The sequence below is a fragment of the Thunnus thynnus genome, chromosome 11 (assembly GCF_963924715.1).
Source record: "Thunnus thynnus chromosome 11, fThuThy2.1, whole genome shotgun sequence".
Taxonomy (NCBI): Eukaryota; Metazoa; Chordata; class Actinopteri; order Scombriformes; family Scombridae; genus Thunnus; species Thunnus thynnus.
In genome coordinates, this window is record NC_089527.1 from 2,372,620 (window position 1) to 2,387,842 (window position 15,223).

At 38.1% G+C, this 15,223-nt stretch overlaps 2 protein-coding genes across 2 annotated transcripts in view; both read right to left on the reverse strand.

Annotated features, from left to right (window-relative positions):
• The window catches only part of ttn.2 (titin, tandem duplicate 2), a 252,950-nt gene that overhangs the window by 129,995 nt on the left and 107,732 nt on the right, over positions 1 to 15,223 (reverse strand). Inside the window, exons 93-96 of the mRNA XM_067602773.1 lie at positions 14,981 to 15,202; positions 14,558 to 14,818; positions 14,029 to 14,136; positions 13,660 to 13,758 (exon numbers count right to left, since the gene is read on the reverse strand). Of these exons, the coding sequence (XP_067458874.1) occupies positions 13,660 to 13,758; positions 14,029 to 14,136; positions 14,558 to 14,818; positions 14,981 to 15,202 (690 nt within the window). The remainder of the gene's footprint in view (positions 1 to 13,659; positions 13,759 to 14,028; positions 14,137 to 14,557; positions 14,819 to 14,980; positions 15,203 to 15,223) is intronic.
• Positions 238 to 13,459, reverse strand: LOC137192176 (titin-like). The gene is made up of 4 exons (XM_067602687.1): positions 13,423 to 13,459; positions 12,273 to 12,797; positions 10,201 to 10,452; positions 238 to 8,492 (listed from the first exon to the last, which is right to left on the reverse strand). Exons 1-4 carry the CDS (start codon positions 13,457 to 13,459, stop codon positions 238 to 240), a joined length of 9,069 nt encoding a protein of 3,022 aa, XP_067458788.1.

Consider the following 15,223-nt stretch of genomic DNA (forward strand, 5'->3'; position numbering starts at 1 on the left):
AAAACTTAACATACAACATCAATCTGTGGTAGATAAAAAAAAGAGGTGTGGTGGTGACAAAAATCAAAAGAGACTGTCTCAGTCGATAGCATGACGGTTCTTCACAATGAGCAAGAATACATTTTGTGCCCGAACAAAATGGGTGATATGACATGGATATCCTCTTGAAATGATGAAATATGACACTGACATCCTTAAGGGTATGAAAACGAAGAGGTGCACAACAATGTTTGGTGCTCAGATCAAAAACACGTGCTCGGTGACACATAACATTTTTCCCTTTATACCTCTGGAAGATTCTTGAAGGGAGACATTTTCCTTCCCTACTGGTTCCAAAGACAAAACCTTCGTTTGTTTGATGGACTGAAGCCCTTGAGCTTCTCCCTTCTTTCTGCTTATGGTTTCAACTTCCTGGAGAGGGATATATCTGACGTCTACTTCCAGATGAGACTGTTCGACTTCTGATTCCCATTTCTTAGTGGCACGTCCCCCGTATTCTGGATAAGAGTCTGTTTTGTAGTCAGGAGTCTTTTTCTCAATAATATTTGGCTTGGTTTTATCTGTTACTGAAGGTTCTCTGACTGTGGGCACCATATCAATATAAGATTTTGTCTCTCTGTTGAACTCTGTTGCAGGTTTGTATTTTTCTTTCTCGATTATCTCTTGAGATGGATGCATTTCCTCAATTATTTTTGTGGGTGTAACTAACGCTTCTCCTTTAATGTGTTCATCTTTAATGTCCATTTTAGCAGATATAGTTGTCCTCTTTTCCTCTTTTGTTGTGGCGCTGTCCTTGAGAGTTTGTTCTTTTCTGGTATATTTTTCTGGCTCATTGTCTGCAATCAGCATTTCTTTAGATGTCACCTCAGTTGCAGGTGTTACTGCAGCTCTGCTTTCAATGTGTTCCTGCTTCATTCTTGTTCCTTCAATAGGACTAACTTTAGCTGTTTTATCTTTAACTGTGACTATCTTTGATTTAATTTCTTCTACTGTAAAATCAGATTTATTGGTTTCATGTAAAGTCTGTTTTGGAAACTCTATTTGAGTATAGGTGTATTTTTCAGAAATATCTTCGCCTGGCAGTAATTCTATAGTGGCAAAGTCTGGTCTGGTTTTATGTCTTTCAAATGGAGTCACTGTGGTGGTTTTGTCACCAAGTATTTCAACCTTCGACTTGCTTTCTTGAACTTCTTCAGTTTGATCTAACCTCTGACTGTTATCTTTTGTGGCTTTGTCTTTCTTTAAAGAGATGTTCTCTAACATGTAAGTCTCCTTTTTTCTTTTTGTAGTGTCTTTTACTAGATCGTCAGGTGTTATATACCTTTGTGGAGTATCTAATATAGTCTCTCCTTCTCTCATAATCAATGGTTTCTCATATGCAACATCCATTACAGGCGTCCTTGAAGACTTTCTTTCTATTTGTTCTTGCTTCAATTCTGCAGTTGTAGTAACACTGTGAAGAACATCCTTAACTGTGTCTGTTCTGGACTGAATGCCTTCAACTGTAACCTGTCCTTGGTTTTTCAGGGAGTCTGGTTTCTTTGGAGATGTACTGTCATATTTAACCTCCTCATGCTTTGTGACAACTGAGTCTGTTTTAGCACTTTCTCCTGTTAAAGTTTCTTGAGTCTTTAGGTTAGCAGCAGCTGTCACCTCTGCCTTTTGTTGTTTCTGTTTTGTTTTGTCAGTTTCAAATTGATTTGTGAGTTCCTTTGACTGAATATCTTTATCTATAATCTCTTGTTTTTGGAAAACAATTTGCACACTTTCCTTAGAGGAATCTGGACTTTGTGAATGTCTTACATGGGAAACCTCACCAGATGTATAAACATTCTCTTTCCTTGATGCAATGTCTTTTACTTGCTTGTCAGGTATAATAAGTCTTTGGAGGGTGCCTGATTTAACATCTTCATATTCAGCTATTAGATGTTTTTCAGATGCAACCTGCATCACAGGTGCTAAAACTGTTCTGTCAACTTGTTCCTGTTTTGTTTCTGTTGCTTCAAATGGTGCAACACTACTGTACTCATCTTTAACTGTTACTGTCTTGGACTGGATTTCTTCAACTGTAGTTTTTGCACCTTTGCCTAACTTCTGTTCTTCTTCTGATTCTGATTTCTTTGACTGAGTGACTTTGATCGCAGTGTCTGTTACCTCTGTTGCAGGAGAAACTGCTGCTTTTGTTTCAGTTAGTTTTGGTCTGGATTTCATGTGTTCAACTGGAAGAATTATGGTGCTTTTGTCCATTAAAGTAAGGTTTTCTGGAGTGTCTTGCTCCACCAAAGTATGTCGATATGTTACTTCTGGTTCAGTTGCAAATGTGGTCTTTCTATCCCGTTGTTTCTTTCTATCAGGCATTTTCTCTTTAACGTGACTTACTTTCTCTGTTTTATCTTTAACTAAGTCTATTTTTGACTTGATCTGTTGATCTATAATGTTTTCTGTTTCAGATAACATCTCACCTTTCTCCTCATTCCTCTTTAGAGAAACATCCCTTTGCTCATAAATGTCCTCTTGTCTTGATGCAATGTCTTTAACTAGCTTGTCTGGTATAACAAATCTTTGAAGAGTGTCTGAAATAACATCTCCATCTTTCAGTATCTGAGATTTTTCAGATGCAACCTCCATCACAGGTGCCACTGAAAACTTTCTTTCAACTTTTTCCTGTTTTGCTTCATTTACTTCAAATGGCGCAACACTACCATATTCATCTTTTACTGTGACTGTCTTGGATTGGATTTCTATCACAGTGGTTTTCGCATCTTTGCCTGACCTCTGTTCTTTCTCTTTTAGGGATTTCTTGAAATGGGTGTCCTCATCTAGAATCTCTGATGTTTTGTCAGACTTCTGCCTTTTTTCTGTTTTGGTTGTTTCCTTCCTCTCCTTCCTTCCTACCTGTGAAATGTGTTCTGACTCATCTCTTGCCTTGAGAGCATCTTTTTTCATTAGTATCTCTGTTTTTGTTAACTCCATTTCAGGGTAAACTGCTGCCTTTGTTTCTGTTTGTTTCTTTCTGGTTTTCATCTCTTCAGCTGAAAGAACTGTGGAGGTTTTGTCCGAAATGGTTAGTTGTTCTTGATATTCTTGCTCTATCAAAGGCTGTGTAACTTCGACTTTCTCTGGTTTATCTCTAATTATGTTTGCCTTTGATTGGACTTGTTCAACTGTGATATTTTCGGAAGAATCTGTTTGAACAGCTGCATCTTTTACTGTCAGTATTTTTTCAGAGGTAGCCTCTATCAAAGGTGACACTGAAAACTTTCTTTCAACTCTTTTGTGTTTTGTTTCTGTCACTTCAAATGGAGTAACACAACCATATTCATCTTTGACTGTGAATGTCTGGGACTGGATCTCTTCAGCTGTCCATTCTTTAGATGGTGTAACTGAATCATTTCTTCTACCTTCTTCCTTCCTTGTTGGTTTTGTCTTTACAGTTTTGTCTTTGATTGCTTGTACTGTTCTCTTGTGAGTTTCAACTAATTTTTCTTGAGAAATATGATCTGGCTTCTCTGCTGTTATTTCCATCTCAGGTGTAACTGCCACTTTTGTCTCAGTTTGTTCCTGTCTTGTTTTCTTCTCTTCAATCTGAGCAAATTTGTCAGTTTTGTCTTTCTCTGCATCTCTTTCTGACTTTCTGACCTTCTTTTGAGGAATCCTTTTAAAGTGACTGATGTCCTCCTTTCCTGTTACTTCAACAGTTCTTTTAGTTGCAGCATATTTTTCTGGAGCATCCTCTTCGACCAAAGACTTTGCAAAGGTAACATTAGCTTCAGTTGCCTCTGAGGCCATGCTGTCAATTTGATCCTGTCTTTTTAGTGTTTTCTTTTCAATGGGAGCCACCTTGTCTGTTTTACCTTTAACTGGGACTGAGTTTGAGCTGATTTCTTCTACTGCAATCTCTTTTTCTTTTCCGGAAGTAATATCTTTGCCATCAGATGAAATAGTCTGTTGTGGAAAATCTTTATCTTTCAATATCACAGGTTTTCCAGCTGCCTCTTCCATCAGAGGTAACACTGAAGTCTTTCTTTTGACTTGTTCCTGTTTAATTTCTGTTGCTTCATAGGGAGTAACACTACCATATTCATCTGAAACCCTGACTGTCCTGGCCTGGAGTACTTCAACTGAAATCTTTTTAGATTTGGCTGACTTTGGCCTTTCCTCTTTCTTATCTACCTTTGGACAAACCAGCTCTGGTGTGTCACCTTTGATGGTTTCTTCAGGTACAGTTTCCTTGGCAGTATCTACCCTCAGCAATTGCTCCTGTTCCTGTTTGGTTTTCTTCTCTTCAGCAGGAGGTATTTGGCTTTTTTTGTCAATAATTGGAACAACCACTCTCTGGAATTTTTCATCAATTATATCTACAGTCTTTGGTAACTTTTGTAGTTTCTTTATCTTTGGTGTTTCCTCATTTGAGGAACTGAGTTCAGGCTTAGCAATTTCCTCGTTTCCTGTTTTTTCTGTTCCATCAATTTTTTTTCGAGTATCTTGCTCTTCCAAAGACTTTGTGTATGTTGTGTCTAGCTTATCTGAAACTTTCCTTTTTATTTGCTGTTTGGGTGCTTTTGGTGTCCCATCTTTAATGGAAGTCACTTTTTCAGTTTTATCCTCAACTTTGACAAATTCTGAGGGGATTTCTTTGTCTGTAAACTGTTTAGTTTTGGCTAACCTTTCTTGTCTCTCCTTCTGGGATGGTAATTCCTTTGGAGATATATCCTCTGACACATAATTTTCCTTATCAGCTTGTGCAAACTCAGCTTCTTTGATTTGTACATGTTTTTCAGGAATAGCTTCTACTTTAAAATCTTTAGAAGTTGCCTCCATCATGGGTGCGAGTGAAACCTTTCTTTCCATTTGTTCTTGTGTTGATTTTGTCTCTTTAAGAGATGTAACTTTAAAAGTTGTATCTTTTACTGTACTGACCCTAAGTTGGTGTTGTTCCACCGTAATCTGTTGAGGTTTGGTAAATTTCTGTTGTGCTTCCTGTAGAGATACTGATTTGTTCTCTGTCGTATTGATATCCTTGTCAATTGCTGCATGCTCTGTGATAATTTCTTCCATTTTAGCAGGCTCTTCAGGTGTCCTATGTTTAGTGGGAGTCACTTTGCCAGTTTTATCCTTGACTGTGACAAACTTTGATGGAATCTTTTTGTCTGCAACCTCTTTAGCTTTGGCTAACTTTTGACGTCTCTCTTTCTGGGATAGTAATTCCTTCGGAGATATAGTAGATACATCCTCTGACACATCATTTTCCTTATCAGCTTGTGCAAAGTCAGCTTCTTTGATTTGTACATGTTTTTCAGGAACAGCTTCTATTTCAAAATCTTTAGAAGTTTCCTCCATCGCAGGTGTGAGTGAAACCTTTCTTTCCATTTGTTCTTGTGTTGGTTTGGTCTGTTTAAGAGGACTAACTTTAAAAGTTTTATCTTTTACAGTACTGATCTTTAGCTGGTCTTGTTCCACTAAAATATCTTGAGGTTTGGTCATTTTTGGTGCTGGTTCTTGTGGAGATACTGATTCCTTCTGTGTTGTATCAATTTCTGTGTCAGCTGTTGCAAGCTCTGTGAGGTATTCTTTAATTTTTTCATGTTTTTCAGCATCATCTACCACACTCACAGGTGTACTTAAACCCTTTTTGGGTTTCTTCTGTAACATCTGGCTTTTTCCTTGCATTACTTCCTCTTTCTTTGGAGAAATCACCTCTGGCTCAGTAATTGCTTCTTTACTTGATGCACTCTGTCTTATATTTTCTTTAGCTGTTGGCTGCTTTTTGGAAACATCTTCTGCAATTGTTGATTGAAATTGATCATTTATCTCCCCTACATCTGTAACTGAGGGCTTTCTTTGGGTTTCTGTTGTATCTTTGATCATTAGAACTTTAGAATATTTGTCTTTAACTGTGGTAACATCTGATTGTATTGACTCTATAGCAGCCTCTTCAGGTTTGGCTAGCTTCAGTTTTTTCTCTGTTTGTGACTCTTTAGGCGTTTCTTCTGTTAAATCTACAACTGGTGCCTGTCTTTCAAGCTGTTCTTGCTTTCTCAGTTTCTCAGTTTTAGCAACTTTTGAAAGTTTGTCCTCAGCTGTGACTGTCTTTGATTGGACTTTTCCCTGTTTAATTTCAGTGTCAAATGTTGTTTGTGCTCTTTCTGTTGCTAATAGTTGTTTACTTTCCACTGAAGACTTTCTTTCAATTTTTTCCTCTTTTGATAGTGCCCTCACTCCAGTTGGAGAAATTTCATCTTGCTCTTCTGTTGTTGCCTGTTTTACTTTACTGGGAGTGACATCAACAGTTTTGTCTGTAATTCTGACTACCTCTGACTGGAAATCTTCAACTTCACCTTTAATCAGCTTCTGTTTCTGAGCTACCTCTTTCTTTTGGGAAATGGCCTCTTGCTTTTCTTTTTCCTTAATAGAAGACGTTCTCATACTTTGCTTCGTCTTTGTTTTCTTCTCTTCAGTGGGTGTTAATTTGTCAACTTTGTCCTCTCTGACTTCTGACTGAACTTCAACTGTAATATTATCTTTCAGTGGTACTTCTTTTATTTGAGGTGTTGCTTCTAACAAAATAGCTTCTTTTCCTTTTTCAGTTTTTGATGTTGGGTCTTTTCTTGTGTTCAGTTTTGATGGAACATCTTTAACAGCACACTCTTCAGTTTTGGCAAACGTTTGTCCTTTTTCCTTTTTGGACACTCCTCTCTTGGGAGCTTCTTGCTCTGTTGATGATTTTATGTATGTTTCTTCCAAAACAGGAGTTGATGCTTTTCTTTCAGTTTGTTCCTGTCTTGTCTTTATCACTTCCTTCAGAGGAATTGTTTGTTGCATGTCTTCAGCTGTAACCGTCTCTGGTTGGACTTTAAAGTCTACATCTTTGCTTTCTTTTAATGCCTGTTCTCTTTCTTTTGAATGAATAGGCTTTGTAGAAGGGATGTCTCTTTTACTAACAGTGTCCTCTCTATTGGGTTTCATCTCTGTTGTTCCCTCCATAGGACTGATTTTGACTAGTTTGTCTTTAAGTGTAACTACTTTAGAGCGGATGGATTCAGGTTGAAGCTCCCTGGTTGACTTTGGCAGTTTTTCAGAAGGCAAGATTTCTTTGATTGGTGTTACCTCCATCACAGGTATATCTGAGGCTTTTCCTTCTGTCCTTCCCTGTTCTGACTGTTTTATCTCTTTTTCTTTGACCATGACTGCCTTCGACTGAAAGCTGTCAAAGTCTCCTGTTTTTTCTACAGTCTCTTCTTTTTGTATCAATGGTTGTATTTTCTTTTTAAAGACCTCCTTTGACTGTCTTAATTCATCAGGTAGTTCCTCACTTTCTCTAAAATGTTCCTCGGTTCTAGTTAATTTTTCAGGAATCTCTTCCCACTGTAATTCTTTATTTGTGATGTCTAATTCAGGTTCTTTTGGTTCCTGTGTAGCTGGTTTCTTTTTTAAAGAATCAACTTTGTCCTTTTCTTTCTTTGGTATGTCTTTAGAAACTCCTGACTGAATTTCTTCAACTTTAGTTTCATCCACATGTGACACATTTTTCAAAAGTTTCTTCTCTGTTACAGCAAATTCACCTTCCTTACATTGTGACTCTGATGACTGACTGGATTGTGAACCTATTTCTGGTCTGACTGGTTTCTCAGCTAATGTTTTCTGTTTGGCAGACTTGGGTTTTGCAGTAACTTCTGTCTTTGTATGGATGTCTTCAGTAACATGCGGCTTTTCATCTGCCTCCACAGATTTGACAATTCTAAGTTTGGAAGATACCTCCTCTGTTTGTTCAACAAGCTCTGAAGAATCAATTTGTTGTGTCTTCGAGGTGATTTCAATATTTTCAGGTTTCTCTTCCTGCTCAGTGTGCTTTAGTTTCCTCTGGAGATTGTCTTTTGCTAAAGGCTTACTGTCTGTCATACTGAGTAACTCAACTGGTGATTTAGGTTTTTCTTTGAACCCCTGTGTGATAATACCTTCCTTCTTTTCAGAGTCTGCCTCACAGGTCTCCTTCTGTCTTTGATCAGAAACAGCTTTGACTAAAATTTCTGGACTCTCATCTTTTGTTTTTTCTTTTCTAGAAGCTTCCTCTTTGTCTTTAGTAGCTTTTGTAATGTCTTTTATTTTTACGCTTACTGTTGGAGAATCTATTTTTCTGACAGAAAACTCTTCGACTTGAGATTTTTGTTCGGTAGGTTTATCCTGAAATATCACACCTTTTTTAGTTTTGACCATTTCTTTTGTTTTTGGGATGACTCCTGTTTTAACGCCCAGTATCATTGAACCATTAGTGACAGATTTCTCACCACTTATTTCAGATTCTTCATCAGGTTCTTGCATTGTACTTAAAATCTCTTTGTGCAGCAAAGATTTGATAGATTTGCCAATGATTTCTTTGTTGTCCTTTTCTTCAACAACTTCTTCTTCTTGTTCCATGACCTTCTCTGCAGAGGATACTTCCTCTGATACATAACCTTTCAGGATCTTCTGAGTTTCTACTCTTTTCTCAGCCGCTTGATGATGGAAGATTTTAAGAGTTGTGAAGAGAAAGCACCATAGAGCAGTGCCAAGAGATTAGGAAAAAAACAACACAGACACAAACATTTGGAGTTAAACCAGACAAACACAGTAATAATAAGTAAGAGGAGCTGCTTATCAACCTGTGGTGTATTTATCATCACGGAGAACAAGGACATGTGCTACACTTGTACCTCTCTCAGGTCTTTTTCCTTTTATCTCAACTTGTGTTCCAGGAGACGTAGCACCAGGAACGGGTGTGGGAATCGTCTCGGCCTTGGCTTCTGTTTCTTTAAAGAATAATCAGTTTCGGTTTAATGCAAGATATTAATATTTAAAAGAAGGAAAGAAGTATGAGAAAGACAGCCTTTAAACCATAAAGGGATAAAAAAAAAGAACCCTTTTAAAAAAATACAAAAACAAAGTGACATGATGACGATGGGGAACACAATGAACAAAAAAATGTGAATTGAAGAAGAGATGTTTAGAAGTAAGGTGAAAATCGTAGACTTAGGCTAAAATGTGGTTTTTCAAGATTTTGGATGAAAAAGAGCAAAGACTGCACCCAAACATGGAGTCATATGAAAAAGTTAAAGATGAAAATGATGATGATGATGTTAGATTTTCTCTCGTTACCTCTGGAAGCTGCTTTCAGGGAAATCCTTTTCTTCTCCTCTGGTTTTGAGGGTATTGAAGGTTTTGTCTGAACCATGTCCTCGACTAAAAGACTTGTTTCTTGTTCTTTTCTCCTTTCAGTATCACCTCCCTGAACAGGGACTTCTTTGGATTCTTCTTTCTTCTTGTATTCTGAGTCATATTTTGCGGACTCGGTCTCCTTTTCGATCAGTTTTGGCTTCTGAAGCTCAATATCTGTTACTGACTCTTTTGGTTTGACTTCGGCTTTAGATTTGGTAGTAACTTCTAATTTAGGTTTTGGTTTTTCAGTTATCTCATCAGATTTAACCTTCTCTTGTTTCTTTTCACCCAGCTCATGTTTTTTTGCTGACACTTTTCCTGGTGCAGTACTTTCATCTTTTTTGAAGTCTGGGATGACTGGTGGTTTAATTTGAGTTTCCTCCTGTTTCCTTGTTTCTTTAGTTGGAATAACTTTTATTGATTGGTCTTTAATTGTGACTTCTCTCCGCTCGACTGTAATTTCCTCAGTTCTGCTGTATTTCTCGTCTGGAATAGCTGATATCACCTCCACATCATGATCGATTGATTCCTCTGTCAAAGCTTTTCCTTCCATTTGCAGTTTTTGAGTTTGTTTTCTGGCTTCTGTGCTAATCATAATTGGGGAAGGTTTGATTTTATCTGCATCTTTAGCTAACTCTATTTCTTTGATTGAAGAAGTTTCTTGAGTTTTTGTTACTTCCTGCTCTCTTTCTGCTCTGTCTTTGCTTTCTGTTTTAATGGTTCTGTCTCTTCCCTTTTTGACTGTAACAGTTGTTTGTTGCTCAGTAACCTGCCGATGTCTGACTGATGTGCTGTCTTTCCTTTCATCTATAACTTCCTCTGTTGGCGACTCAGCTATCCTGACAAAAAACTCCTCTTCAGTTTTTTCCTTTGTAGGTTTATCTTCCCTACCTTTCTCAGATACAGTTTCCTGAACTAAAACTGTAGTTTCTTTTGTTTTTGGGACAACTCTCTGTTTCATCACCCTGGTTTCCTTCCTCCTTGAAGTGTCAGTAACAGATATCTCACCTCTCAGTTCTGACTTTTTATCTCTTGGGCTTGGCCTTTCAGCTGTACTTAAGCCATCTACTTCTGATGACAATATGATCGTCTCGTCCTCAGGAGCCACTTCATCGTCGTAAAACACTTCGGTGTGTTCTTCCACCAATACTTCTTGCTCCCACACCTCCTCCATGGGAGACGCTTTCTCGGTCCAGTAAGAAACTTCCTGTATCTTCTGAGCTCCTTTCCTTTGCTCGATCTTGACAAGACCCGTAGCTGCTGGAAGTTTTAAGAGGTGTTGAAGAAGAGGCGTCATGTAGCGGCGCCAAGAGGTGACGACAAAACACAAAGACAAGCATCAGTGTTAGAAAGAGACAACACAGATTAAAGGGCTAATGTTTGAGGTGATAATCCACCTGTTGTGTATTATCATCAAGAGTTACGATGTGGTTAAAGTACTCCATCATGTTTTCAGATGGTCGGTACCTTTTTCTGGAGAAGAGACTTTTTTCTCTTGTTCAATCTCTGTAGAAAGAATCTTCTCAATCTTCTTAGTTTCTATTGCTTTTAAAGAATCAGTTTTTAACCCACGTTGGTGTAGAAGATTTTAAAAGAAGAGAATTTACACAGTTAACACACAGACATAACCACGATACATTACATAACACAAAACACAACACACCTTAAGACATCAAAGAGGAATGTAACATATTACGAAACCCTTTCAAGAGGTGGCAACAGTTCAGTTTGTTTTCAATTTGCTTTTTTTCATTTATACTTTGTAGCGAAGGAGGGTTCCCACACTGGGTCTCGAACCCCAGTCTCCCAGACCACGGATGACTCTGCTAACCAATCAGCCAAAGGGTCAACCCACTAGCCAAGGACCAGCGCGTCTAGTCATCTGTGGTCGTTACTCTCTAGAGGGCACGGGCCTGTACAGTGACAGACTGATTTCATACAACATTATGACGCTGTGCCGATTCACTATCACATATAACATGTACTGTAGACTCAAAAAAATGAAACTTTTCTGTTCATACATCAGTCTAATTAGTCAACAGTTTGACTCAGTTTTGTTTGAAGGTGAAATTATGTCTGTTGTGATGTCTTAAAGCACTGTGTACAGAATTGTAATGTGATTACATCATCTTCATATTATTCTGATGTTTTTGCCTTTAGAAAAATAACTCGACAGCAGTGTGCATTTCTCTTGTCTACAGTATCTTTTTCAATACCAACAATAGAGGACGTCAAAGTCAGAAATTCTAAAATTCTGCACATTTTGGATTAATGCAACTAAAATATTTTGATAATATTTTCCAGTTTACATGACAGGTTTTACACTGTTGTTGCTGAGTAAAAAGTAAACTAAAAGTAAAACTACAAAACAAGTTCACAAGAGAGATTCAATCCAGCTTTCATAATTTGAACAATTATGAAAAAAAAAACCCAACCCCCCCAAAAAAAACAGCATATGGGTAAAGTTAAAGTTATGGGTACAGTTAATGTCTGTCCTGAATCATTCTTTGTTCTTGTACATCTAGTACTTTTTATAACCTAAGGATGTTTCAATCAATTTAAAGTCGCTGTCTGCAGAATTTTAATGATCCACAGTGTCATTCTTGAGCCGACCACCAGATGGCCCCAAAGTAACAAATCTTCAAACTGCTTTCTGCCACGATGTCTTTTTTGATAATACGACTAACAGAGGACTAAAGTATGGTAATTTCTATGCAATGTGGTTTTAACAAATAGTGTAATAGTGTAAAATAATATAGTATACAACAAGAACTATTAATTATTATTATTATTTAATCAAAATAATTTATATTACAATCATTTTTAATAATATCCTACATTAACCTCATTGGTGGAACTACTTTGTTCACTTCAAGCCTTCAGCCCCTTCGCTGTATGCATGTGTCATGGGTGAATCTGATAAATTTGCCTACAATTGTTATTTGGAGTAAAATATTTCATTTTTTTGAGTCTGTGTTCAGATATACAGCAGATGACTGAGTTCTGTAACTGGACTGTTGCCGACGGTTCGCATGCATGAAGAAGATACAAAGAGAGAAAGAGTTGAGGTCTGCCTGTACCTTTTGGAAGAATTTCTTCTACCTCTCGTTTAGGTTTAGCTTCAGAAACCTTCTCAGGGGTCTTTGTAGGAACTGGTTTATCTGCAGAGATCATCTCTTTTGGTTTCTTAGATACTCTTTCAGGTTTCACTTCCTCTACAGGAAGCTTTTTTTCAGGAATCCTCTCTTCCTTAGTCTTTTTCTGAGGAACCTTTACAGGCTTCTCTGGTACTTTTTCCTCTGGGGGTTTAACTTTAACCTTCTCTGGTACTTTTTCCTCTGGGGGTTTAACTTTAACCTTCTCTGGTACTTCTTCTGGAAGCGTCTTTGGAATTTCCTCCACTTTTCTCTCAGGTGATGGTACCTTCTCAGAGATCTTTTCTTTCACCTCAGCTTTCCCTGGAGGCCTCCTCTCAGGTACTATTTCAGGCATTTTATCAGGCAGCCTCTCGGGTTCAGGCTCCGACACAACCACCTCATCAAACACCTTCTGAGGTACTTTTTCAGGCTCACGGACCTCTTCAGGTATGAGTTTGGGCTTCAAAGCTTTAAGAAGGTTTGACACAAGAACATGCAAAAGATATGACTATAAAGAATAGAAAAATGTGCTAGCGCACAAACAAGAATGTTTTAAACAAAACAGGGAATGCTTTCCTAAAATTTACCTTTTTTAACCAGACTGTGCTAAGGTGCTGCTAGTGTTGATTGCAGCCACAACACAAACAACTGATGATTTAACTATTGTTAGAGCCTTATCAGTTGTTTAGCTAAAAATTAACCCTGAGGGTAATTTAAAAAGGGGACATTAAAATATAAATGACTCATTATCTGGAGAGCAGGAATGGGATCTGGAAATTATATGGTAATGCACCAGATAGATTTTAATTTTGTTGGTCTGATTTTGTTGGTTTATCCTGTTTAGCAACAGGATAGACTGATGAATTAAAGATTCTAAAAATTCTTCAGTCCATCGCATTTAAATTTAGGGACACTAAATTGCCTTTTAGAGGGCAGAAGTTGGTATTCTCCATTTAAAACATACAAGGAGTCGGAAGAGATGCTGTTTGCAAGTCTGAGCATGCTCTTGCTGTGAGCTACTTGAAAAGTGTGCCACAGGTTGGCCAATAATCTTCGCACAAATTTGAATATAGAGTTTAGTTTGAAGTTTCACAGATAGACTGCTGAACCAGGCTGTAGCCAATCAACATTACACTGGTACAGTCTGGGGTTATTGCAGTCAGTCAGCAGAGAGATAGGAGAGGAAAAGTGTAAAATATAATTTAAATGTATCATAGTAATTTGAATAACATAACCCTGCTTGTTTAAAACATGAACAGACCAACATGAAAAAAACAAACAGAGGTTCAAAAAACAAAGAGTGAAAGATCCGTCACAAACATTAAAGTACCTTTCTCTTTCTTTGTTGGCTCTTCTTTGGGAGGAACAACAGCAGGTTCTGGTTTCTTGACTGCTTTTGGAGGCTCGGGTACTTTTTTCTCGACAGGAACTTTAAAGAGCACCATTCACATAGATTAGAAGTCTTACAATGAATTAAAGTGGAAGAAAACCCCAAAATCCAACACTCTATCGAGTGCAAAACAAGAAAAACTCAACAAAAAAGTGACACAGAGGACGTGCAGCCCCATTGTAAGGAATCTGTGAGCCAGAGGTTAGACACTAGACAAACACTCAACATAACCCAAAAGAGTTTAAGATGAGTTTAAGATTTTAGTACGAGGAGCTTTGGATGATTGACAGCCAACTGAACTTTAGGTACCTTTAGCTGCTATAGGTTTCTCCTGCGGTGCATCCCCCTCTTTCTCCACCTTTTGTAGGACTGGAGGTGGAGGTGCAACCACCTTCTTCTTTGTTGGTGCTTCTGGCACTTTAAAAAAACACGTTTGTCAGACACTAAAATATATAAATATGTTTAAAATCATTACGCTTCTATGAATGTAATTTGGCGCAAGTTAAAAAAGACACAAGAAGTGAAGGAAGTAAAATGAGCCTGGGTGTTTTGTAGTTTTGTGGCTCAAAGCAAGAAGTAAATAAATGAGACAAACACAACAAAACCCACACTAAAACACTGACATTAGAGACAATAAGAGTTGGAGATACATTAAAGGCCAGCAGGATGGTTAAAGATTTAAGGAGTTTGCTTGTACAAACATCTAAACAAAATCAAACACAGAAAAGATGAATTAGCACTCATAGAAAATCACTCCAGACACATTAAAGTTGAAAGGCGGAGTTAAGAAGATTAAGAAAAACTCCAGAGCTGCATCTCAACCAGAGATGCCGTATACCTTTCTTTGGAGGTTCCTTTGGTTCAGGTGATGGTTCTGGTTTGGTCTTTGCAGGTTCTGGTTTTGGCACCGCAGGCTTCACTTCAGCTTCAGCTTTTTTCACTGCTGGTTCTGGTTTTGGAACAGATGGTTCTGGCTTGGTGACGGCAGGTTCAGGTTTATGGACTTCTGGTTTTAGTTTTTCTGGTTCTGGTTTTGGTTTTCGGGCTTCTGGTTCTGGCTTGACCTTTGCTGACTCTGGTTTTGCTGCCTCTTCGGGGACTTAAAGCAACATTCAGATCGGTTTAGATATGAACAGAGAGAGTCAGGACAAACAGATAATCAAAGATTTGCTTCCACATTTGAAGCTAAGCAAACACAGTAAAGACAAACATCCTATTAGACTTAAAACAGTCCTAAAAATCCAAACAAGACAGGAAATACCTTTGGATGGTGGTGTCACCGGCTTCTTTACCGCTGCTGGCTTCGTTTCAGGCTCTGGTTCGACCTTTGGCGCTGGTTTACCTTCAGGTTCTGCTTTGGGAGCTGGTGTGGGCTTAGGCTTTGGTTCAGGTTCTGCTTTCACTTTGGGCTTGGGCTCAGGCTCAGGCTTAGCTGCAGGTGCCACTTTTTTAGGCTCTGCTGGTACCTGAGGCTTGGGCTCATCTTCAGGTAAGTAACACAAAC

What these genes read in the sequence shown, in the direction of transcription:
- LOC137192176 (XM_067602687.1), bottom strand. Translation starts at nt 13,459, where the DNA reads ATGTTGATTGGCTACAGCCTGGTTCAGCAGTCTATCT. An exon ending in CCTGGTTCAGCAGTCTATCT is followed by an intron (nt 12,798 to 13,422) that starts GTGAAACTTCAA and finishes ACCTTCTTAAAG; the next exon opens with CTTTGAAGCCCAAACTCATA. An exon ending in AGAAGAAATTCTTCCAAAAG is followed by an intron (nt 10,453 to 12,272) that starts GTACAGGCAGAC and finishes TAAAACTTCCAG; the next exon opens with CAGCTACGGGTCTTGTCAAG.